Consider the following 26,755-nt stretch of genomic DNA (forward strand, 5'->3'; position numbering starts at 1 on the left):
ATCTGTAGTTTGGCTTATTTCTCGGCTCCATTTTTTGCTTGTAGCCATAGATCCCACGATGCCGATTCCGATTTAACAATTTGTTATGATTTTGAACTTGTTTTCATACGACCGACCTTGACGGTAATAATTATAGTTCACGGCAATTGGCGTGGTGTTGGATAAACACACTGAAAGCCATGTCACTAGTATCTAGCTCGCGCTCGCTTATTGGTGCTCTTGAGTGAACTCTGAGTCGTGGTAATACAAGATCACGATAATATCCTAACCGTAACATAATGATTCATCAGAATCAGCTACCATTACCCACTCTAGGTAAATGTTTAGTTATAGGGCATGTATGTGACTCAGTCTTGTCATGTAACCAGTATATCAAAACTTCTTCAATGGTTTACCGAATTTACACAATAAATTACAAATTCATTTCCAATGGTTGTTAAGGCTGAAATGAATGTGGTGCTACTGCTCAGAGAGTTGTCAATCCATGGGTTGTAACTAGCAATACCTCTTTCACTAGTAGTATTTACTGTATAAAATAAATGTATTTATAGTAAAAAAATAAAAATAATTGGAAAGTAAATGGGTCAATTTATCAATAGAAAACAAGTAATTGTGTGGTTTTATGAAACCACGATACAAGTGAAACTTTTTTCTGATTGTAGATATAGGCATTTAACTAAAAATATTCGGAAATTTATCGGATTTAGGGTGTTCAAAACGGGTTTTTTAATCTTAACTTAATTAATATTCTCTTTAATTATCTTATAAAATCTCGCCCAACGCCAATCACGCCAGTTACTCAACATGATGCTGTAGTTCATTATTAATATCGCTCATACGAGTCAAGGGCTAAAGAAACCGGTATGTAAGCTTACCGATATGAAACAAATGTATGCAATCCGCCCGGCTTGGCACATCATGTTAACACACACTTATCTATACTTACCTACGTGTTTCGTTCAGTTCTTTTTCTATAAATGATTTGGTTTGTCAGTTTATACACCTATCTAGTAAAGACTAGTAGTAACAGGATATTGCCAGTTAAAACCCGTGGATTATAACACAAACGTATACCTAGAGTGGGTAATGGTAACTGATTCTGATGTATCAATTTGTTATGGTTAGGATTTTATCGTGATCTTGTATTACCATTACCACGACTCAGAGTACACTCAAGAGCACCAATAAGCGAGCGCAAGCTAGATACTAATGACATGACTTCCAGTAATTTCAGTGTGTTTCACCAACACCACGCCGATTACCGTGAACTATTGTCAAGGTCGGTCGTATTAAAACAAGTTCAAAACCATAACAAATTGTAAAATCAGAATTGGCATCATGAAATCTACGGCTACAACCAAAAAGTGGAGCCGAGAAACAAGCCAAACTACAGATTGTGTCTTGATTTCATTACTGAATGAAAGAAGTGCTTAAGAGGTGAGTGGCGTGAGTGCATTTTAAAAATGTTTGATCTCCGACGTCGCTCTACTGCTATCGGGGAAAACCGGTAAAAGATAATCGTAGATTGCGTTCTCGACAATGGTACTGCCTTTTGAAGGGATTTTGATAATGCCTAAAACAATACATTAGTTGCCTTCCCCATTATAGCAATTTAATTTTTTTACGATAACTTCAGTACTGTAAGACTTACTGACTTTTTCTAGCACTTAAATGAAAGGTAATTAAATTTGCTATAACTTTCATTGCCATATATATCATAGCATGAGCGGTTGTGCCGATATTTGTCTTAAAATATAGGAAAAACTTGTAATTTCATTCCAAGGAAAAAATACCCTTTTTTTAAAGCCCCATATCTCAAGAACTATTTGACATACGGCGCTGTTAGTGGGCTTAAATTGTTCCAAATTTAATATTCTTTCAACATTACATAGCAAGTTTTGACCAAAAACCCATAGTTTTATGATGAAACTGTAAAATCTGAAAAAAGTCCGAAATTTTTGCAGTTTTTCGCAAATTACGCAGAGAGCACAACTTTTTTTTGCTTGCAAAACATAGTCTCACATTCCTCTAAGGACTATAAACAATATACAAAAAATACAGAACTACATCACGCATTGTTTTTTTATTGTAAGATTTGACCGGTGTATAACTATTATTAGTGTTATTTATTGAATTTATACAAACTGTATCTTTATTTGTAACGACAAAGAATTATAATTAACATTAGATTTTCTTTTTGAGAAGACTACGGAAACAGTTCGGTTGTAACTGTTATTACACTCGTCGGTATCATTTTTGCTTTACGATAAGACAATATCATTATCACTGATGATCGTAATCATTAAGTCATCACAAAAATACTCTATACAAAGTAATATTATCTAACTCAACTATATCACATTTCCAATCATCAAAATTTATTACTCTACTTCATTAAATACTATAAATATTCATAGTACTATTTATATTTACATATTAGTAAAATCGTAACATGATTGCCTCGATTGTCTTTTTGACTAAAAACTATTTTTTTAAATAAAAAAACTTAAGGAAGCACAATCATTCGACGTAATACATGATAATAGGTTTCAGTATTTTTAATATCGTGAATATGGTTTCATAGATCCTTTCATAATAGAAATAGCCTAAGTAATAGTAACTTCAAAGAAAATATTTTTTAATACAGTTGCTCAAAAAGTGCTACTTTACGTAGCTGTTTAGCGTGCGGAAAGTTGGTTATCTCGAACTAGTGCTTTTTACTTTTCCATTTTTTTTAAATTTATACTTGTTCCAATTCACGACTACTTATTGATGAGTGTTAATATTAGTTTCCTTTAAACGTCGTAATCAGCATAAAAACCTACCGTTAATGTAAGAATACGAAAAATATTACATATTTCATATTTAATTACTTACCTCTTCATCATTATAACACGTTTATTTTTTTAATATTCAATATTGAAAATTCCGTTCTTAATAAGTTGACTGAATGGAACGGAAAAGCTGCCAAACGCCCATAGATGTAATATACTTAAAGACGACGTCTAACCGAGCTGTCACTGTTACCACTTGTTTAGTGTACGATTAACAATGTTTTTCTTATTTTTTCGCAACTGTATTAAAAAACGTCGTTCGATACACGTGCGGAAATGTCATTCTTCACTCGTCCCGAGTCTTGCCACTCGCCTGCGGCTCGTGGCAAGATATCTCGGTACTCATGAAGTAATGACATACCTTCCGCACTAGCATCGAAATGTACTATTTTTCTCTCAATACATTTATTATTTTAATAACTGTTTCTTTCTTTGTTTGTTTGTTTTGTTTAGATAATATAATGTGTTAGGTAACAGTTCGTTAGAAAGCCTGAGCCGAAGCTCCTTGAAAGCTTATAAATTATAAACACACAATGACACTGGGGTACAGTCGCCATCAGATATATCAGAGCGGCCAAGGTGTTCACAATACCTGAACGCGCACTCTAATGCCTTGACAATAGAGGCGTGTTCAGATATTTGTGAACACCTTGGCTGCTCCGATATATCTGATGGCGACTGTACAATTAGCACAAAAAATTGAGAGAAAAAGTGCAATTCCAGCTTCTTGGGCAGACTTTTTGTTGGTACCAGTGACCAGCACTGAAGCCCCTTACTACTCGAATATCACTGGCTTGCCTTTGAGAGAATCGAGCACCTTATCTAACAAAAAAAACAGCACAGAGATTTTCCAAACAGTTATGTATGACGCGCCATCACAGGCGTGGCTCACTCCGCGATTTCGTCGCTTTGCAACAGGTAGCTACAAGTACATCCGTCCCACACCATTTTGGTGGCTAGCCATAAGCCGCGCGTGGCGCTGTCGCCACCTAGCAGTCATATCTGACCTAATCGTAACCGACGTGTTTTGTTAGAGAGTGAATCTTCTGCACCTAGTACTATTATTTATTATGTGCTGATAGGTACCTCATGAATATGTCCTCAAAAATGTTACCGTGGAGCATTAGAGCGGACACGGCCGCTGGTCGGCCAAGGCTCAGGACACGAGCTGCTTGGCGGCGAGCGACTGGCGCGCGTACTCCGTGCCCACCAGCCCGCGGCACACCAGACTGAACTCTTGCACGGACTCTAGTAGGCGACGCTTGCTGCTTTTTTCCCTGCGAGTGAAATTATGCTTTAGGAAAAAAATTATCGTTTATTTGAAAAGAATTGAAAGTAAAGCAAGGTGTCAAGTATGGAGCTTATGCATTTGTATGCATGCTTACCTGTATGTTAGCATGGTCCAAGGGTTATCTTTTCACTAGAGGATCGAGAATGAAACTATTTAGATAGGTAAGGCCCACCTGCACCATCCTACTAGCCCGGGTTTAAGCGGTTAAACCGTTAACCTAGTGTCAAATTGTAATGGTAACCAGGTATAACCGGTTAACCCCGAATCAGTGGAATGGTGCAAGAGGGCCCAAGTTTGTATAGAACCGTCAATGCGTTGGGAAGTCGCAGGCTTCATTTTAGTTACCGAATCAACCGCTAGATGACGCTTTACTGTGCGCGAACTTAATAAGCAGTATGGCATATAAAAGAAATAAGATTTTAAAAAAATTCCTCCAGCTGGTAGTGCAATTATTTCTGAGCCTGTTAACACTCGGTGTAGGTGTTATGACTAGAGTTTTTTAAGATAAAGATAAAGTTTATTAAGCTCAAAAGGTTACATTCATACATAATTTCATAAGTTATGTTACATAGGTATATTTGTCTAATCTCTTTCGTTGGTACTTAAATTAGGTATAAACCTGTGCTATAAGTACCAGCTACCTTCCATTTGTCTCTATGTACTTTCCATGTATATTGTACAGGCGAGTATTATTTATAACTAGCTACATACTGTTAAGAAACTTATGCAAAATCTATAACAAAATCTATAACAATGAGGAAATATTAGAAGTTATCTATAAAGATAGCAAAAATTATTAAAAAAAAAGTTTTTTCAAGAGCTCCAAAATGTGTGTGTATGTGTGTGTGTGTGTGTGTGTGTGTGTGTGTGTGTGTGTGTGTGTGTGCGTGAGTGCGTGCGTGCGTGCGTGCGTGCGTGCGTGCGTGCGTGCGTGCGTGTGTGTGTGCGTGTCTTTTTTAAAGTACACTAAATTGAAACAGTAATAGTTATGTCATAGGATGCAAAAGAATTTCAGTGTCTATGTATGATTTGTTCAATAAATATTCTGTCAATCTCTGTTTGCAGGTGTATTTATTAAGGCCATAAATGTTTAGGGACGAATTAAACTTATTATACAAGAAGCTACCTAGAAAATAATAAAATCTCTTACTAAATGCTGTTCTACAAATAGCATGTCGTGGAATCATTTCTTTTCGCCTACCTCGATGTGTTCTGTGGATATTAGTAACTGTGGAAGAAAAGGATTCGGAGTGTTTCTTCAATACTATTTGGAGTACAAATAGTTGCCGGACTGTGAGTACCTCACATGTTTTATACAGTTCCACGGTGGAATAACGAAAAGGTTTACAATAAGCTACCTTTAACAAGGCTCTTTGAGCACGCTCCAGTTTGATAAGGTGGCTCTTGGCAGCACCTCCCCACGTGAGTATGCAGTATCCTATCAATGATTGTGCTAAGGCAAAATAGAGCATTTTTATAATTTTGGGGCCAGCAACATGTCGTAGGTGTTTAAAAATGAAAATTAATTTTCGTACTCTGCCAGATAGGACGTCTATGTGCGGTTTAAAGTTTAATCTATCATCTAATATTATGCCTAAGTACTTCACAGTATCAGTTCGACTGAGCGTAGGACAGTTGCATTTCTGTTCAATGTCCGTTTGGTGATTGTGTGCGGTAATAGTATGGTCATTAAGGCATTTGACACCACTTGCCGTTATAGAAAAAGCCAGGTATTTTGTTTTGTCAACATTGAGAGATAACGAATTATTTAAGAGCCAAGAGTTCACTTTATCAAAGCCTGACTATGCTTTGCGGAATGTATCTTCCCATGAATGACTTGAAAAAACAAATGCCTTGTCATCTGCAAAAGCCACTATTTTTCCGTTAGGTAGATCGATATTACACATATCATTTACATACAACAAAAAGAGAGTCGGTCCAAGAATACTCCCTTGAGGTACCCCGTATTCGATTCCCAGCTCACTACTTGTGCGATCACCTATCTTAACACATTGTTTCCGGTCTGTCAAGTAGCTCTGGAATAGCTGAAGTTGGGGACCTCGTACTCCTATTGATTCAAGCTTGTACAGTAGTCTAGGAATCGACACCGTGTCGAAAGCCTTAGCTAGGTCGATAAAAATGGCTACACACTTTTTACTAGCGTCCAATTCTTCCACTATGTGGTTAGTGAGGTCGTGAACGGCGTCGTTTGTGTTAGGTACATACTTGATGACGGCCGCGATGAACTTGCGCTTGCTGGGCTCGGTGGCGTGCCGCGTGGGGAAGTCTGCGACGGCGAGCGCCTGCCGCAGCCACGCGGACAGGTCGCCGCCGTCGAACGCCGCGCGGTTCAGCGCCAGCAGCAGCTCGGCCAGCGGCTCGATCTGGTTGCGGGGGGTGGCGCCACCTGCCAACACAACCAAGTTGAACCTAAACTCTCAGGTGGCCATCATTTTTTAATGAAATATGAAATAGGACAGCCAAACGGGTCTACCGCGATATAATTTCATTGTTTTACCTTAAATCCGACGTTTCAGCTGAGTTTCACCAGCTGTGGTCACGGAAAGACTGACATAAATCATGAAATGGCGGCGTTTCCTGATTTTGATGATATGCCTAGGAATTTGAGGATCTGGCGGATTTGGTGATCGGCCGTCGTCAATATATTACCTATACACCGTAGCGCGGCCGCCGTGAGCAGCGGCGCGTGCGGCTGCAGCGCCCGCGGGCGCACGGCGGCCAGCGCGCCCAGCCACAGGCACGCCGAGCGCGCCGCCCCGGCCTCCCACATGCGCACGCATTCGCTGCCTGACAACAGTTGCTAACATTAACGATAGTACAGTACAGACCACTGACAAACATATCTAGTACAGTCAGCATAGTACAATAAAATATAGTTTTCAACCGAAAGAGATAAAAGACGCACCTAGTTCGACCAGTTCGGACAGCAGATCGTCAATCCAGTCGATGTAGGCGGGCTTCTTCTTGGTGACCTGGCGCAGCACGGCGAACAGCGCCTCGGCCAGGTCGGGCGCGCCGCCCGGCTCGGCCGCCACGCCGCGCGCGCTCAGCGCCACGCACGAGTGGAACAGCGCCGGCATCGAGGGGTACTCGTTGCCGAATATTATCACCAGCTGCACACACATTTAAACTGTCGTCAGTCATACAACATTTTTACGGTTTAAGGAACGTATTTTTAATCACTGATAGTGCTTGTAAATGGAGACCTAGAGAAGCCGGCGGCAGTGAGCTGTCCTATAGCGTCCACTAGCGGCCGGCAGTCGTCCATTAGAGACGACACCGTTTGTTTCAGTGCATTATAACAATGACTGTGTCTCACCAGTTTGACGACGTCCAACCCGGCGGCGGCGGGGCGAGCGCGGAAGCCGGCGGCAGTGAGCTGTCCTATAGCGGCCACTAGCGGCCGGCAGTCGTCCATTAGAGACGACGCCGTTTGTTTCAGTACATTATGACAATGTCTGTGTCTCACCAGTTTGACGACGTCCAGCCCCGCGGCGGTGGGGCGAGCGCGGAAGCCGGCGGCAGTGAGCTGTCTTATAGCGGCCACTAGCGGCCGGCAGTCGTCCATTAGAGACGTCACCGTTTGTTTCAGTACATTATGACAATGACTGTGTCTCACCAGTTTGACAACGTCCAGCCCGGCGGCGGTGGGGCGAGCGCGGAAGCCGGCGGCAGTGAGCTGTCTTATAGCGGCCACTAGCGGCCGGCAGTCTTCCATTAGAGACGTCACCGTTTGTTTCAGTGCATTATAACAATGACTGTGTCTCACCAGTTTGACGACGTCCAGCCCGGCGGCGGTGGGGCGAGCGCGGAAGCCGGCGGCAGTGAGCTGTCCTATAGCGTCCACTAGCGGCCGGCAGTCGTCCATTAGAGACGACACCGTTTGCTTTAGGACGTGGAACATTGGCTGTTAAAATAAATCGTCAGTTATTAAAGGGTAATGAATAGGACCACCGCTTCTCGATCCATACAAACGTAGGACCCGACTCAGACCAGTTTTTTTCCGGGGTATTGACATCATAGAAAACATTTTTATACGATTTGACGTATTTGATAACCAGAGATAGGTCCTTCGTTTGATTTTTTAAAGTGTTATAAGTATTAGAAGCTTTTAAAAATGACAGTTAAACGTGACTAAAACATAACTTAAGTCGCACCTCAAAGTGAAAGTTAAAATGACCAGTCACCTCTACAAGTAGCGGGCACGCGAAGGCTGACAGATTGGGCAGTAAGGTCTGACACAGCGACAGACAGAGTACGGGCTGTGCCGGTAGGGCTGCCAACAGCGCCGCCGCACACTCGGCGGCGCCCGAGGCACGCGTTGGATCCTCCGCCTAAATGCAAAACAGTTTGTTGAATAATTATAATGTGATGACGTTTTTCAGACAAAGTGGCTTGGGTGTCTTGGCCATAAAAAAGCATGTAGTGCTTATTTTGTGCTCTGACTTACTAGTCTTATTAGGCGTAGGTAGTAGAGGAGAGGCGCCACAGTATCTCGCTCGCGAGGTAAGTTACCCGTTTTCTATCACACGGGCGAAATTCAGAATATTAATTTAGGTTGGTATTCCAATTGCCCAATTTATTGGTCCAGTGCATTGCGTCTTACTCTCTCACTAAGCAAAATGAGAGACGCAAATACACATTGGACAAAGAAATTGGATAGGTGGAATAGCGCCCTTAGCAAGTAATACCTGCCGGCGAAGGTCCGCGGCGAGCGACGCTGCCAGCTCGTGCAGCAGCGGCGTTGCCACTTCGGGGTCGGCGGCGGCCAGCGCCGAGCCCGCCGCGCTCAGCAGCTGTCGCCGCATCCACGCGTCCGATCGTGCTTGCTCGCTCTAAACACACAATATACACTTCAAATAAAGGCTCGTTCACAATTTGCGATGTAGCAAGGGTTGGTGATTAGTAAAATCAACGCGTGTGGGGTTTTTAGATGAAATAGTGAATAGAATTGGGCGTTATTGTGCGGAAATCTGTATTAATCAAAACGAAAATATTACTTTGCTAATCCGCGAAAAGATAACGTGCTAGTCAATCAGTGCTAACTGTTATACTTACTTGCGTATATTTTGGTTTTGTGGGAACATTAATTATTGCATATAAAAAATACGCAAGTAAGTATAACAGTTAGCACTGATTGACTATAGCACGTTTTCTTATCGCGGATAAAAGTTTTTGATAAAAGTTTATCATATAATAATAATAATAATAATAATAAGGACAAGTCCAGCAAGTACCTAGACTTAGCTCACGAGATAACCGCCATGTGGGATGTTGACTCGACGATCATTGTTCCTATAGTCGTGTCAGCGAACGGTCTCATAGCGAAGAGTCTCGACCAACACCTAGAGAGACTCTCGCTAGGTGGTTGGATCAAGGGTCAGATGCAGAAGGCGGTAATTTTGGACACGGCGCGTATAGTACGTCGATTCCTCACTCTGCGGCCCTGACCACCGGCAGCTTGGGCCCTGCCCCGCTGCCGGCGGCACCCTAGGTTAGGTTTTTTATAATGTGTTTATAATTTTTTTTTTTATTGTTTGTAAGTGTTTTTATATTTTACTTTTATATCCATATTATAATTAACCTAACTTAAGAAGAAAAATAAATAAAGAGAATAATAATAAGCCCGCAGGGCAGCTTGTGGCGAGCTGTTGGGGAGTAACGACCCCACGGACCCGAGTGCTCCCGAGAGTCGGTCAGGGTCTCCGTCTCCGGAGTGTCTTCGTCGGTCGGAGTGGACCCCAAGGGGACCCGCAGGACTCTCAGCTCTGGCTTGCCTTTATTGGCCGTCCAGAGAGGAGTCGCTAGAGCTATATGCTCCAGGGGTGGAAGTGAAAGATGCATAAGACGCGAGTTGGCACAGTGGCTGTTAACAGTCACTGGGTAGAAAGCGGCGCACACCTCTCGACACCCCTGAGCCGCTCACACCGATGTTGCTCCTGGTCGTCTTCGTGACGGCAGTTTCAGGGGCCCATCTAGTCAGCGGCGAGTCACCGCCTGCCTCGATGACGGTGTTAACATTGTTATGGCAGGTGTCCGGACCTCTTTTACAATAGCCCAGTCTCATTGTTCACCCAAACATCAATCCATAGACCGGTATACTGTTCACTTTTTCTACAATAGTCCCAATGCCTGCTGCGACCGGTTCATGGGTGTCTATTGTTGCGCCTGTGAACGGGTTCCAGCAGGCATTCTACATGACATTAAAGCTCTCCAAGGGGCCTCTACGTGTTGGATCTATATCCCCACGCAAGCCTATCAAAAGACCGGGATTTATAGGCCCGTGAAATCCAAAAGGAGACACATAATAATAATAATAATAAGCCCGCAGGGCAGCTTGTGGCGAGCTGTTGGGGAGTAACGACCCCACGGACCCGAGTGCTCCCGAGAGTCGGTCAGGGTCTCCATCTCCGGCGTGTCTTCGTCGGTCGGAGTGGACCCCAAGGGGACCCGCAGGACTCTCAGCTCTGGCTCGCCTTCATTGGCCGTCCAGAGAGGAGTCGCTAGAGCTATATGCTCCAGGGGTGGAAGTGTTAAAGGGCATAACGCCGCGAGTAACTTCGGAGAAAGCGCAGCACCACCTCTCGACACCCCTGAGCCGCTCACGCCGGTGTTGCACCTGGCCGTCTTTACGATGGCGCATCAGGTGCCCATCTAACGAGTGGCGAGTCACCACCTGTCTCGATAACTTGTGCAAACAGTGTTATGGCAGGTGTCCGGACTTCTTTGCAATAGCCCAGTCTTTTTTCCACCCAAACTTAAACCATAGACCAGTATTCTGACCATATTCTTTACAATAGCTTCCAATGCCTGCTGAAACCGGTTCACGGGTATTTATTGATGTACCCGTGAATGGGTTCCAGCAGGCGTTCTACATGACATCAAATTTCTCCAAACGGCCTCTACGTGTTGGATCCATATCCCCACGCACGCCTTATAAATGACCGGGCTCGAAAGACCCGAGAGTTTTAAAACGGAGATACAAATAATAATAATATTCTTTATTGTGCACAATGATTGAATACAGCAAATTAACAAACATAAAAAAAAAACTAAGCAACAACAGGCGGTCTTATCGCTAAAGAGCGATCTCTTCCAGACAACCTTCGGGTAGTAGACATACTTACACTTACATACTTGGGGGATATACTTGTTTTCGAAAACCTAACAATTTCGGCCGCCACCCAGCCCGCGTAGCTGCCTGAGATAAGTGCTGACCTGCGCCGCGCGCACGATGTCCGGCGCGAGGCGGGCGGCGGGCGCGGCGCAGTCGGCGCACAGCTTGCGCAGCGCCAGCGCCGCCGCCGCGCCCGCGCGCCCCAGCGCCGCGCCCGCCGCCGCCGCGCATTCCGCACCCAGCGCCGCGCCGCCCGCACCCTCCAGCGCCGCCACCCAGCCCGCGTAGCTGCCTACGAGAACATTCTTTATTTCTAATTGTCTTTGGAAAAGTTCGGTTTAAAGATCTTTATTATGTGTTCGTTTCCACGTCAGAGATCTTCATTGAGAGAGTAACGCGATCGTTAGAGACGTGATTAGACGTCACACGCCCGCTCCTGTGGCTGCGGTCGCGGTGCGGGTGCTTCAAGTCCGCGGGACTCCGAGAGACGTCACACTTCCGCTCCTGTTGCTGCGGTCGCGGTACGGGCGCTTCCAGTCCGCGGGACTCCGAGAGACGTCACACGCCCGCTCCTGTTGCTGCGGTCGCGGTGCGGGCGCTTCCAGTCCGCGGGACTCCGAGAGATGTCACACGCCCGCTCCTGTTGCTGCGGTCGCGGTGCGGGCGCTTCCAGTCCGCGGGACTCCGAGAGATGTCACACGCCCGCTCCTGTTACTGCGGTCGCGGCGCGGGTGGATCGCGGACCTCTCGATCCCGTCCTGGCGCCAAGGTGAAGGCGGACCGCTTCTGCGTCCCGACTGCTCGAGTGGAAGGTAAATTACGTGGAAGCAGTGGAAACGCTACGAGTACAGCGACGATCGCCGCGTCGCTTGCCGTCCGTCATGACGTCGCTGGTGACCTACGCGCCGGTGGTGGCCACCACGATGGCGCCGCCGAGGGCAACAGTGTCGCCGTGATGATGCGTGCAACTACGAGCCAGCCATCGGCGCCTCCCGTGCCGGTAACGTCCGTCACGCGCACCGGCGCCTGTCGAGCTGGCCGCCACGATGGCGCCTCACGTACCCGCCGAGCAGGCGGCGGCGGTCGGCACGATAGCGCCGCCTGCCTCACGCCTTTCGAGCTGGCCGCTACGATGGCGTCTCTCGCATCTGAGCCTGGCGGCGGTGGCCGCCACGATGGCGCCACCGCCTCGCGCACTGGCGCCTCTCGAGCTGCCATTCAAAGCGAGACCAGCGCCTCCCAAACCACCAGCTTGGGACGTGAGAAATCTACTTGCCCTAATTTGAATAGCCCTATAACGTACCTATATAGAAGAGCTGCCGCACTTTTACTGTTAGCATCAGGCCGCAGGGTCAATGACCTTACTCTACTACCCTGTAGCCTAGGCACTTACATAGATAACTTTCACGCTATTATTTTGTGTCCTAAATTCGGCCCTAAACCAGATAACGTGTCCTACCGACTGGACTCTTAGAAGCTCCGGAATAAAGTTTAGACCCAGTAAGTAGGTAGTCTGGGTACGTCAACTTGCGAGAATTACACAAAATGCTAGGGGACACTGCGCTTATTTCTTTCAGCCACAGTCTCATCCAAGCCGGCCTCGCCTACGATTGCTTTCGATCCACGATGTACTTAATCACTAAATTGGCTGGAAAACTATCCAATTAGCGATATTTTGGCTTAAGTTAATTGGGAACATGACTCTTTCTTTAGACGATTCTATCGCCGGGATTCGGCGGATCGGATGCGATTTCGAATGAGAAATCTTTAAAACCAGTCTCTAAAACCAGTTCGAATCTGAATTCGAACCTGGGATTACAAATTAAATTCTCAATTTCCTGTAATGCATCATTATAACGAGTCACTGGGATTTCATGGGTTGCAATAAGGCGTATATATTTACCATCAAAAACATAAATGTAAAAAAGGAGAGCCAAGTTCAATACAAAAATTATGCTTGGCTGTGGGGTTCGCCGCAAAAAGAATGGAGATCTAAATGAGTGCCAAGTTCTATGCAAAATCCAAATATGTATTTATAGGAACAAAATAACATTATAAACAAGTATTAAACTCTATTTCTTTGCTTTATTGGATATCTATAGCAATTGCTGTTATTTAAAAAAAATGTGAGATCTTAAAGCAGGTTAGATTTGACTTGGCCAGTTTTCATTACATCAGTCATTTTATAAAGTTATTCAACATATAACCAAGCCAAATCTAACCTACTTTAAGATCTCACATTTTTTTTAAACAACAGCAATTGTTATAGGTATCCAATAAAGCAAAGAAATAGAGTTTAATACTTGTTTATAATGTTATTTTGTTCCTATAAATACATATTTGGATTTTGCATAGAACTTGGCACTCATTTAGATCTCCATTCTTTTTGCGGCGAACCCCACAGCCAAGCATAATTTTTGTATTGAACTTGGCTCTCCTTTTTTACATTTATGTTTTTGATGGGATATCAATACTTTTTGTAAAGAAAACTAGGCAGGTTTAATGTTTTTTCTTGTGTTTCCGCTGCATGTTTCTTACTTCTGTTCTTCGTATTAATTATGTGGTGCCGCGCGCCGCCAACGACACACCGTTGGCCGGTTGTTTAGCGTGTATTACAGGTTTTTTGTATGGGGACCCCCCCTATTTATTAACTTTTTTATTTTTAGATTTTTTCCTACGCTTACACACAATTACCGAGCTGGATTCCAAATTTCATCCTTCTAGGTCATCTGGAAGTAGGTTAGGTTTAGGTACTATATGTCAGTCACAATAAAAAAGAAATTTGTATGGGGACCCCCCCCCCCTATTTATTAACTTTTTTTTGTTTTTAGATTTTTTCCTACGTTTACCCACAATAACCGAGCTGGATTCCAAATTTCATCCTTCTAGGTCATCTGGAGGTAGGTTAGGTTTAGGTACTTATATGTTAGTCACAATAAAAAATGGTTTTTTTGTATGGGGACCCCCCCTATTTTATAACTTTTTTTTATTTTTAGATTTTTTCCTACGCTTTCACACAATAACTGAGCTGGATTCCAAATTTCATCCTTCTAGGTCATCTGGAAGTAGGTTAGGTTTAGGTACTATAAGTCTGTCAGTCAGTCTTAAAATTTACGACTTTTTGACCTTCATATCTTTATAACCGTTTGAGCTAGCTTCATGAAATTTGGGCTTCTAGATGTCCTTATGGATATAATTAAACACACGTAGTTTTATGTGTTTACGTTAAAGATGTTTTGAGTTATAGAAGGGTCAAAAGTGGCACCAAGTGGTTCGTGTAATGTAATATAATATTACACTTGGCGCTGGCTAGCCAGTTCCTTTGCTTGAACTTGGCTTGACACGCTGCCGCGTGTCTAGATTCTTTCTCTGAGTTCTATGACAGTAGGTGTAGCCCTAACGCTTGCGCGCCCGCTGACTCGCCACCAGGAGATATTAAACAGGTCTCAATGAAAATCTCTGACGTGGAGACGGAACACATAATATAAAAAACAACGGGTTGCACTCCGGGAGTGCCGACAGAAGTAAAAACTCAATGACTAGTCCAAAATGTCTGCAGCACTGAGTATAATTGACACATCCTCCTTTCTATTGGAAAACTTTAGTTCCGAAATTGCTAGCCAGTGAGGTTAAATTTGTAGCGTTAATTGTTTAAAATTCAAATAGAAATTGTAAAGTCCCCTTGCAGACCTCGCATCTAAATATATTTGGTCATGATATTTTGAGTTTTATTCACCAGTACTAGAGTTCACTTTTATTAGCGATTTCATCAAGATGTAGCTTTATTGAATTATATTTGAGTGATATAAAGTTAGAATGTAACTGTGAGATCCTCGTATTTCAGCCCGTACAAGATTAGAACATTGAGCTTTATTGCTTAATATAAAAGTCCAGTTTTAAATAATTGACCTGATTATGATTCGTTATGACTGAAGTTCTTTGGTGAATAACATTGTCCGTCACACATGACGTCAGCGTTACGTTACGCGTTACGCTGAATCGAGTTTATCATTTCTTCCCCTCCTTAAAAAGTGATCAACGCCGCTAAAGATTGTAAGGGGTTCAATTCGTGAGAAGTTGATGGACGGAAACAATTGGTACAAGTTAAGCATCTATCGTTTAATTGTAAATTATATCTAACCTAAAGAAGGAAACAGTACAGTCAGCCTACAATATAAAACAAACTTAACATAAGAAAAGAATATAAACCAGTAGCCGCAAGGTAAAATGCACAGAAACTAGACTTTACCAGAAAAAACACAATAAAAGTAAAATAAAAATAAAAGTAAGTTAAAAAATAAAAATGAAAAGTAAATTTCAATCTGCCCGGCTGAGTCTCGAACTCGGAACCTCCTGATCCAATGTCAACCGCTTGAGCCACCCGGCCAGAAGCGCTACACAGACTGTGGCGAAATAAGCGATGTGTATCTGCGATGTCGGAAGGCCTCAATCTCGAATTTCCAACTTATTCTTTACAGCATAAACAGCAAAGGGCGTTCCCTAATGCTGCGGACAAAGTGTCGCATGATAAATATTTATTATAAACACTAAATAAAACAAGATAACGTCCTAGACCTAAACACGATCAGTCGCGGATCACTTACCCCGTGACAATTGAACACACTCGCACGCACCACTAGTGCATATTGCCGCAGTTATGCACTGTATGTCCGTAGAATTAATTTATCCTCACAATTTCACGATTTCCGTCTCAATAACGACGGAACATTACAGAGCTCTTTCATCGACCTGCCACTTTTTGTGACGGTCGGACTCGTTTTTCCGCGACACCCTCCATTTCAAAATAAAAATGTTTGCCGTCACTAACTAACCCGTTACCCGCTCATGTTCGCAAATTGCTACTAGATGGCGTTACCAGGTCATGTATTGGTGATATGAGTTATGACACAGGCATTACATATCCCCTCTCCTCTAAAGAATCCAACCGGATTCAATCAAAGCGCTTCATATCGCTAGAGTGCCAGGTTCCTAAGTCTTTACCCCTAGGACTTTGAAGCTTATAAACATCATCTGAGATTTTCTTCGCAATGATGGCCTCATCAAACTTAGGCGCAAGTTTACTCATAAAGTTTCTGCCCGCACAAGACAGATTTTTAGTGCGCTTCCACACACGTTCGCCTTCTTTGTACTCACAAGTGCGGCGTCGCAGGTTATAATGTCTTGCGTTTGTCTCATAGGATTTCCTCATTCTTTCGCGAACTTCTTTGTATATCCTACTACGCAGTGACACATTTTTCTCAAAATTTTCTCTATTGAAAACCGGTGGTTCGTGTGACTCCAGACTATGGGGTCTGGTTCCGTGAATTCCTGTCTCACGCCCGAAAAGCAAGAAGGACGGTGTTTTCCCCGTTACTTCGTGCACCGACGTTCTTATTGCGTGGCCGATGTGAGGAATATACTTATCCCACTCTCTATGATCATCTTTGACATAGGAAGCGATAGCCGCACCAACAACTTTGTTCACACGCTCGGTTGGATTGGCCTGCGGATGATAGTAAGGAGTATACCACAATTTTGCCCCGTAGCTTGACACTATTTTACTGAAATTCGGTGATATCACCGAGATCATAGCACCACAATCCAAAAAACCTACGAATGGCTGATTCAATATTTTAAATTCCGCGTATAATCGTCGGTCCCCCTTATTTCGCTGTATACTACAGATTTCTCCAGTTTCAAAAAACCTGGAAATAGTAGACAGCCATTGCTGCCAGTCATCAGACACGGAATGACTTAATTTTTCGGGGTCTGATTGGCAGGCATCGACTCCGACTTCTCGTTTCCCTCTCCCGACTTGCTGCATGTGCATTTCTGAGCGGTGTTACCGAAACGTCCGCATTTGTAACAGAACAATCTCTGTCTTGGCAAATTGCAGTCCCTAAACCTGTGACCCGGGCTCCTGCAATTCCAACATTTCGACTGGGACGATTTACCTTCAACTTTGCTTTCCAAAGCAGCCACGTCTTTGAGCTTACCTTGCCCAACCTCTCCGGACCCTCGGTATGCCAGGTCTTGTTCTAAGGAATTATTATCCTGTATGGGCTCCTTGAAACTCTCGCAACTTATCTTTGTTTTTTCAATGACCCTTAATACGGATGTCAACTCTGCCACCGAATTAAATGTATCACGGCATATCTCCTTTTGATAATACGGTTGAAGGTTTTTCCTAAGAATTACTAACGTCTGAAGTTCAGAAAGCGGAATCGGCAATCTGTTAAACATATTCTGCATCGTCGATACATATATTACTACTCTCTCTTGCTTACTCTGAGTCCTTCGCTTTATTTCTTCCAAGAGCTCGTCCTGGTAATTTGGCATTTGAAACGTGTCGATGAGCAGTTCTACCAATTCCGACCAATTAGATACTGCGTACCTATTAGCCCTAAACCAAATAAGGGCCTCCTCCTCAAATAAGTCTACGGCGTACCGAAACAAATCCTCATCATCTGCATTCCGAGCTTCTTTGAGCTCCGCTATTCTCTCCAGAAACGCATTAATACTAATAGCGCCCCGTCCACTAAATTTAATTCCCCAATCCTTAATAGGCACTAACTTTCTCTTATGGAACTCATAGTCTAGTGTGGACGATCGCTGTAACCCTTGAGAGGAGGAGGGATCTCTCAGGACAGCAGCCTGGCTGCCCGCCTGGACCTCATTAACACTGACGCCAGACTTAAACGTGGCGTGTCTCTTTAGAGTCGGTGCAGTTTCAGACACAACGGTTTTGGTCGTTGCCACTTCTTCGACAGGGAGCTGATGTTTTTCTTCACTGGAGCCCGCCTGATCCACGCCTAAACGCTTCAGTATTTTCACTGCCTCCTCACCTAATGACCTATGTAAAAGATCTTTATCCTGCTCCGATATTCCTGCCTCGTCTTCGCTGCTGTCTACCTCCAGGGATCCTAAAGTCGCCACTGCTTCACTAATGTCGTCGAGCAAAGCAGAATGTTTGTCAATGTCTGCGCTTTCCGAAGGTACGACCAATTTAGCGCGGTTAGCGAGGTGTGTTAATCGTGAGTGTATCCTCCTGATCAGTGTACTGTCTGGACTGTGCGATATCTCTGAAATAAGTTTTACTAGTGACGACAGTTTATTTCTACAAATTAGTATTTCTTTACCCGGGTCTTCGAGGCAACCCACGGGAACCTTGATGGCAATAGAAGATTCCCCCGATGCCTCCTGTTTCAGCATCACCCGCAAAAACTTCCGCATCGTCGCCACAGTCTTACAATCCGACACACCCCGGCAGGCCAGCTCAAACTCTAATTCATCTTTATGTAATGCGTTTACATCCATGTTCAAAAAATTTAACTACCAGACGTTACCTACTAAAATATATGTCGCTAACAATAACCAACTATATCCATTCAACTATACCCACCGGGCGCCAATGTAAGGGGTTCAATTCGTGAGAAGTTGATGGACGGAAACAATTGGTACAAGTTAAGCATCTATCGTTTAATTGTAAATTATATCTAACCTAAAGAAGGAAACAGTACAGTCAGCCTACAATATAAAACAAACTTAACATAAGAAAAGAATATAAACCAGTAGCCGCAAGGTAAAATGCACAGAAACTAGACTTTACCAGAAAAAACACAATAAAAGTAAAATAAAAATAAAACTTAAAATACTAAATAAAAAGAAAAGGAAATATAGTACGGTCATTATATCCAAAAAACCGACCCTACCCGTGAATAATTAGTTCTTGGATTTTTTTTTCGTAGGTCTCTCGGGGGGGTCACTGGGAGTGTAAATTCAAAAAGTAGGCTGAATCAGGCTCCTGCGTATATTCGAAAAATGGTTTTTTTCCAAAAAAACAGTTTTTCTTCAATAACTCGGCCATTTTTGATTTTACAGTAAAACCGTAAGGACAAAAATTTTAGGAAATTTGATTCTCTACAAGTTAGTCCAGTCATTATATCCAAAAAAGCGACCCTTCCCGTGAATAATGTTCTTGGATTTTTTTTTCGTACGTCCCTCAGGGGAATCACTGGGAGTGTAAATTCAAAAAGTAGACTGAATCAGAGACCTGTGTATATTCGAAAAACGGTTTCTCTTGAATAACTCGGTCATTTTTGATTTTACAGTAAAACCGTGAGGACAAAAATTTTAGAAAATTTGATTCTCTACAAGTTTAGTCCTCACAATTTTTCTTCTAGGATCGATAGTTTGGAAATAAAATTAAAAAAAAGCGACAAATTCAAAATATTTTCAACATCTCGTTTATTTTCAACTTTACGACATAAATGAAGAGGACTAAACTTGTAGAGAATCAAATTCTGAACAATTTTGGTTCCCACCTTTTTTCCCCAAAAATCGATATTTTAGAAATTAAACCTGAAAAACGCGACAAATTCTAAATATTATCATTATCTCCTATGTTCCACGCTTTACGGCATAAATGAAGGGGAAACAAAGTTGTAGAGAATCAAATTCTGAACAATTTTTGTCCTCACGGTTTTACTGTAAAATCAAAAATGACCGAGTTATTCAAGAAAATCGTTTCGAATATACACAGGACCCTGATTCAGTCTACTTTTTGAATTTACACTCCCAGTGATTCCCCCGAGGGACGTACGAAAAAAAAATCCAAGAACTTATTATTCACGGAAAGGGTCGGTTTTTTGGATATAATGACTGGACTAACTCGTAGAGAATCAAATTTCCTACAATTTTTGTCCTTACGGTTTTACTGTAAAATCAAAAATGGCCGAGTTATTGAAGAAAAACCGTTTTTCGAATATACGCAGGAGCCTGATTCAGCCTACTTTTTGAATTTACACTCCCAGTGACCCCCCCGAGGGACCTACGAAAAAAAAATCCAAGAACTAATTATTCACGGGTCAAAATCTATAATGACTGTACTAATAAAATAAAAATAAAAGTAAGTTAAAAAATAAAAATGAAAAGTAAATTTCAATCTGCCCGGCTGAGTCTCGAACTCGGAACCTCCTGATCCAATGTCAACCGCTTGAGCCACCCGGCCAGAAGCGCTACACAGACTGTGGCGAAATAAGCGATGTGTATCTGCGATGTCGGAAGGCCTCAATCTCGAATTTCCAACTTATTCTTTACAGCATAAACAGCAAAGGGCGTTCCCTAATGCTGCGGACAAAGTGTCGCATGATAAATATTTATTATAAACACTAAATAAAACAAGATAACGTCCTAGACCTAAACACGATCAGTCGCGGATCACTTACCCCGTGACAATTGAACACACTCGCACGCACCACTAGTGCATATTGCCGCAGTTATGCACTGTATGTCCGTAGAATTAATTTATCCTCACAATTTCACGATTTCCGTCTCAATAACGACGGAACATTACAGAGCTCTTTCATCGACCTGCCACTTTTTGTGACGGTCGGACTCGTTTTTCCGCGACACCCTCCATTTCAAAATAAAAATGTTTGCCGTCACTAACTAACCCGTTACCCGCTCATGTTCGCAAATTGCTACTAGATGGCGTTACCAGGTCATGTATTGGTGATATGAGTTATGACACAGGCATTACAAGATGTTTTCACTTCAAAAATATTACTTTCCAATAAAATTATTATTATGTTTCCTTCCACGTCAGAGATCTGAGTAATGCCTTCCTGGCAGGCTACTAGGCTACATTTATGCCGACGGTTACTTCTCCTCAACAATGACATGGCGGCGGCGAGTAGCGGGAAGCGAGCAACGGTTTGCAGGGAGGGGAAGCGGAACTACGTCACGGCGTGGGGCCGAGCGACTACATAGACGCTAGCGGCATCTATCGGTCAACGATCGCGGTACTCTCTCAATGAAGATCTTTGACTTGGGCTCTTCTTCCTCGCGTTATTCCGGCATTTCGCCACGGCTCATGAGAGCCTGGGGTCCGCATGACAACAAAATTTTTTATATTTTCTCAAAAGCATAACAATAATTCACTTACTTGAGAAAAGAAATCAACATGCATAACTTAGCTATGATACTTAATCTATGCTTAATCTAAGCTAGTGACATTGTGTGTACATTAATGCAATCACAAAACCATAAAAGTTACCATTATATTAGTACAAACACGGTATGGGATGTTTGTCCTAACATATTGGGTGTGGGATCCACACAGTCGAGGGTGTCCAGCACCCTGCCGCCTCCCCGGCATGTCCTAACATGTCGCGTATGGACTCCGCACTCACCCAGGCAGTTCAGCGCGGTGTCCAGAATCCTCCCGCTCTCGGTCCTCGCTGCCTCCACGGCGTGTCCCAGCATGTTGTGTATGGGGTCCACACTCACCCAGGCAGTCCAGCGCGGTGTCCAGCATCCTCCCGTTCTCGGTCCTCGCGGCCTCCACGGCGTGTCCCAGCATGTTGTGTATGGGTTCCGGCGCCCGCCGGTGCGGGGCGCTGTCGGCGAGCGCTAGGAACACGTGGAGAGCGGCCTCTTTTCTGAGGGGCGTGTCGGCCGCGTCCCACGCCGCTTCCACCGTCGTCCAGCACCAGTCGCCAAGGATTCCGACGCAGTACATCTGTGGAAAGAATCTACATGCATTTGATTGTTTTTTTTTTTCGAGTCACTACTACTTCTTGCGTAACTAATTAAAAAAACTCGTTTCATTATTGCAGAGTCCGATTACACATTTAGAATTGCATTTTTCACGCTAGAATCCGACTTGCTAATCAAAATTGTCATCACTCACAACGGTGTCGGCTATGTCCTGCCTGTAGCACCGGAGCAGCTCCTGGTCGTCCCGCGACAGCGCCGAGTCGGGGGGCGCCTCGGACTTGGCCACCAGGATGGTCAGGAGCCGCGAGAACACGTCGCGCCACACCGGCGTTATTCTGCTCGTCGTCTCCATCACGTTGAGGATCTCATCCTGGTCAAAAATAACATTATTCGAAACCAGAAATTGATTTGTATATAATGTAAATGATTTGTACCACTATTATGGCTGATGTAGACAGCACGCGAACTCGCATGCGATGTTAGTTACATTGCGGACGTCCAATTCAACCGACCGATTAAAACCCGCAATGGTATGAAACTCGCATCGTCTAAATGAGCCTTAGGCACCTGTAGCGTACCTGCAGCGTGTACCAGAAGCCGAACACGAGGTTGGAGCGCGCCTCGTGGCGCGGGTAGTGTCCGGGCGCGGCCTGCGCGCACAGCAGCAGCTCGAGCAGCTGCCTCGCGGGGCCCGCCGGGGACGCCTCCACTCCGCGCACCACCGCGCCGGCGTGCGTCTCGCCCACACCCACAAGGCATGTTATCAACGCCGACAGTAACTCCTGGAACGGTGGCTCACAGTTATTGAACATGTGAACGATTTCGCTTTTATTTGCGAGGTAGTAACGTTGCCTTGCCATTGCCCTGGTTCTATCCGTACTGAACTGAACGAGACATCCTGTATTGACCAAGTTTTGAAAGCCAGGATGGCACAAAAACACGAAAACCAACAAGTTGTAGATTTTGAGCGGGGCAAATCTATATAAGTATATATATCGATCACAATAAGGAAATCAGATCAGCTCTACCTAGAACTCTCTGCTTGAAACAAATTATAAATGCTTTAGGTATAAAAAATAATCATTCGACCTGTTATGTTCACAATTACACGTAAAATGTAAAAGGCAAGACACCGATTGGAAACTGAAATAAATGTCATATACTAAGAAAAAGTGACCAAGGCCTCCAGTGCCCCAGGCTGGAATCGAACCAGCGTCCTCTGTTATCGCGGCAGGTGCCTGAACAACTCTCTCTCTCTGAATATTTTCTGAAAATAATTTAATTTGTTCAAATACTTCATAGTACCAATGGGAAAGTGCTACGCGGAATTACTTTCACGATGACGGTGATTCACATTCCTGTCGGTATAGTACCTCGTTGATGGAGTCGGGCCGGTTGTCCCGCTGGAACACGGGGGCCGCTGTGGCGACCAGTTGCTCGATGAGTTGTAGCGCCGCGGCGGGTTGCCGCGTGGAGTCTTGCCCGGCGGCGGCCCGGACCGCGCCGAGGCACGCCTCGCACACGTCGAGGGCCACGTCGCTGACGGCTTCATTCCATCTGTTGACATAAAAACATTAGTCTGGCAAGAGTCGCAAGCAAATTTGGGGTGTAGGAACAGACGGACGCAAGGGTAAGGTTGCTCATCCACGAGTTGATATCTTCGTAGGCCTAGCGGTGGGGGGGAGAGGCATACATTGTATGTAATATTTAATCTTAAGGTGGAGCCGGCAGTTGCCTCTTCCGCTCCCCCTTGGCCATGCTAAAGGTCTGGCCACACTCACGTGTACAGCAGCCGCACGGCGGCGAGCAGCGCGCCGCACAGCGGCAGGCGGTCCGGCAGCGGACCGTTATCACCTTCTTCGTTCAAGGCGAGCCAGCTGGCGGCGCAGGTGGCCGCTGACAACCACAGTTGCACTTCGGAGTCGGGCGGTGGGCTGGAGTATTCGCTGCAAGACAAAAGCCCGCTTAATACATCAACTCCCAGTACCATTAAGTTTATAAAATAAAATAAATAAACCAAACCTTCGACCCGAAACAATTTATGACGAAATAAAAACTTCGGTCAGTCACTAATTGTACTTGAACACTCACTTATATACAGATTGCAGGTACCGCAGCAAGTCGTCTAGCACCGCGGGGCACGCATGTGTCAGCGCACTCCTATTCTTGGCCCGGAGCGCCGTGCCCATTGTCATGCTGTTATACTAAAAAAATATATATTTTACATAATGTAATCTTGGTCAAATAAGGAAATGAGTATGACCATAAAAAGGAAATTGTTCGATACCTGTATACTTCCTGTTCTAACTTATGGTTGCCAAACATGGGCACTAAACAAATCCCACTACAAAAAGCTAGAAATTTGTCAAAACGCTATGGAGAGAAGTATGATGGGAAAGCGACTATCGGATAAAGTTAGAAATATAGATATAAAGAAATGTACTAAAACAAAAGATATTACTACAACAATTAAGAAGTTAAAATGGAAATGGGCAGGTCACACAATTAGAGGGAGAGAAAAGTGGTCTAAAGCAATAATGTACTGGTTTACTGGAGACAAAAAAAGGAAGCGAGGCCGGCCAACAAGAAGATGGGATGATGAGATCAAGAGCGCAGCAGGAGGTTGCTGGACTACAATAGCAAAGGATAGGGATAAATGGAAAGAGTTAGGGGAGGCCTTTGCCTACAAAAGGCATACAGATATAAATTTAGATTAGATATATATATATATATGTTAACAACAAAATGAAATGTACTACAGAATACTTATCTGAAATAAAGGCTATTTCATTCATTCAATCTTGGTCAATATTATATCAGAGCAAAGCTATATTTTAAGAATAAGCTGTTTGGTAGCAGTGATTACTGTTTTCAAGCTAGGCAATGTGTATGGCAAGTTTTAGGTATTTAAAGTTGTAATGTTTGAGGATATCATTTTTTATTTGTATGTTTCTTTTTCAATAGTAAATCATACACATACATACTATTTTGGGACAGCACACTAAAAACTACTATTATATTTTGATAGGTACCTCTTCCGGTATAACAGTGAGCACTTCTAATAGTAATGATGTGTTTTCGGCGGCGGACAGGGGCCGCAATATTGCTGCCAAGTCACTTGTGCCCTGTTGTAGTATAAACGCTGCAAGCTGTAACAAATGTTACATTAGATGAATAAGTTCTAAAAATAAAATAAAACTTTCCTTCAATCTTTTATATTCAGCTGATGCCTGAGTTGATGAATAAACATTTTTCAATTCATTGTTTTATTATTTATTATAGAATTTCTACAGTACCATCGCCCACACTGTTAACTGTACATTGGTGGAATGTGGACCTTATGCCTTTTGCAATAAGGTCCACCAATGTACAGTCAGGAGTGTTGCTGTTTGTACAGGCACCTTTACTGTTAAATGTTCATCATTTCAGCTTAAAGATTATTTATTTAAACAACATATTCCACATTGTCATACAGAGCTGGTTCCTACACTAGGCCTTACATGTATTGTAGGTAAACAAATCAAAAGAAAATATTACACAATAGCCTAAAAGGATAGTTACAATACAAGTACTCTTTATTACACACATCATTACACAAAACAATCCAAAGAATACAGAAAAGAAAAGGTTAAACAACAGGCAACAACACAACAACAACAACATAAACAATGGAGTGGAATAAAAAGCTTAGTGCTACCAATGGTACCATAGCTTCAGTCAGCAAAATTGTGATCATATTCCAAACTATGCTTTATAAAAGAAACCAAGCAGTAGGTGAAATATAACTTGCCAAAATTTTATTTCAGGCAGGTGAATGTAAATAAAAGATTTTATTGAAGTCAATTATAAAAATTAAATACAAAAAAATACTTTACTAAACTTAAACGGTCCACTTATCAAATCACAATAAAGCAAGCAAAAGTAAAAACAAAACTAATAACTTACACTTATACATAATCTGTTGGTAACTATTTTTGGGCCTTTGCTATATGTATAGACAGCTTGCAGTAGTTTCTCTTTCAGTTCGTCATGGCTTTCCGGAGGCACCTCATTCCAGCAGCGGAGTATCTTTGTGTGCAGTGTCGTGGCCGCATAGAACTGGATTTCCGTGCCCTGAAAGTTATACTTAAATCAAAACACTACTGTAATTAATGAAATCAATTAAACAAACAATTATATCAACTAAATATAGAACAAAATAAGACTTCTAAATGAAACCATCTGTTAAAAAAAACTTGACAGTATTCAAGGCAGAGTAAAAAAACTTAAGTGTAAATCAGTAACTATAAATACACTTTAAATTATAGGGACGGCATTGGACACCAGTTCTAATTAAAGTTTGGTTTAAAATAGCCTGTGCAAATGCCGAAAATAATTTACAATTGGTGTCATACTGAGAAAGAATTTAGTAAATTAAAGAAATCAAAGTTACCTTGTTGGGTTGTAGCAGTTCCCAGACAAATTTCCAGGCTTCAGGGACGCGCTGAGCGTCGGTCAGCCAGGCGTGAGCCTTCGCCCGGTCGGCCTGCTCGCCATTGTAAAACACCGACACCGCGTACTCCAAGTTCTCTGGCGAGTACTCCATCTCGCTATCTATTTATTTATCAACAACCTCTGGTTACTTACACCATTATAACTGAGGTGTTTTGTAACAATACCTAATGCACGAGTGTTGTTGGGATGCACATATGCAAACTATAATAACATTATAAGTATAATATTTCACGAACGGTGATAAATGAACAACTGTTTCCCTTCAGCTGGTCTGCTAAATTCGTAGCTCAGATTTCAGAAAAATTGTCCATTCCAAGCAAAACCAGACCAGTGAGAGAATTTTTGACCGTGACAGCCGTGACAGATTGACTTGACGGTCGGACGGGAAGGGAATAGCAAAAGAATGCGATAGCTGCGATAGCAATACCATCGAAATAGAAAAATTCAAAAGCGTAAGAGAGAAAGTACTAAAGTTTTAACACTTGACATTTATCATGA

The 26,755-nt window shown here is 43.2% G+C and overlaps 1 protein-coding gene and 1 long non-coding RNA gene across 3 annotated transcripts; one reads left to right on the top strand and one right to left on the bottom strand.

Moving 5' to 3' along the window:
- Positions 1 to 3,520: 3,520 nt before the first annotated feature.
- On the bottom strand, positions 3,521 to 26,683 carry LOC134666131 (importin-13). Of its 2 annotated transcripts, none has more exons than XM_063523286.1 (17): positions 26,196 to 26,683; positions 25,709 to 25,888; positions 24,796 to 24,912; positions 23,855 to 23,967; positions 23,545 to 23,709; positions 23,137 to 23,320; positions 22,342 to 22,545; positions 21,957 to 22,133; positions 21,554 to 21,785; positions 11,365 to 11,555; positions 8,838 to 8,981; positions 8,334 to 8,480; positions 7,916 to 8,053; positions 7,052 to 7,259; positions 6,796 to 6,933; positions 6,352 to 6,532; positions 3,521 to 4,111 (listed from the first exon to the last, which is right to left on the bottom strand). In XM_063523286.1, exons 1-17 carry the CDS (start codon positions 26,346 to 26,348, stop codon positions 3,991 to 3,993), a joined length of 2,793 nt encoding a protein of 930 aa, XP_063379356.1. In that variant the 5' UTR covers positions 26,349 to 26,683; the 3' UTR covers positions 3,521 to 3,990. The 2 variants fall into 2 exon arrangements, with proteins under 2 accessions (XP_063379356.1, XP_063379357.1); XM_063523287.1 differs by having other exon boundaries at positions 25,709 to 25,876; positions 26,196 to 26,681.
- On the top strand, positions 10,137 to 10,449 carry LOC134666144 (uncharacterized). The gene is made up of 2 exons (XR_010098457.1): positions 10,137 to 10,324; positions 10,356 to 10,449. It is a non-coding gene; the product is annotated as an uncharacterized LOC134666144 (long non-coding RNA).
- Positions 26,684 to 26,755: the final 72 nt, after the last annotated feature.

This window comes from Cydia fagiglandana, chromosome 7 (assembly GCF_963556715.1).
Source record: "Cydia fagiglandana chromosome 7, ilCydFagi1.1, whole genome shotgun sequence".
In the NCBI taxonomy this organism is placed as follows: Eukaryota; Metazoa; Arthropoda; class Insecta; order Lepidoptera; family Tortricidae; genus Cydia; species Cydia fagiglandana.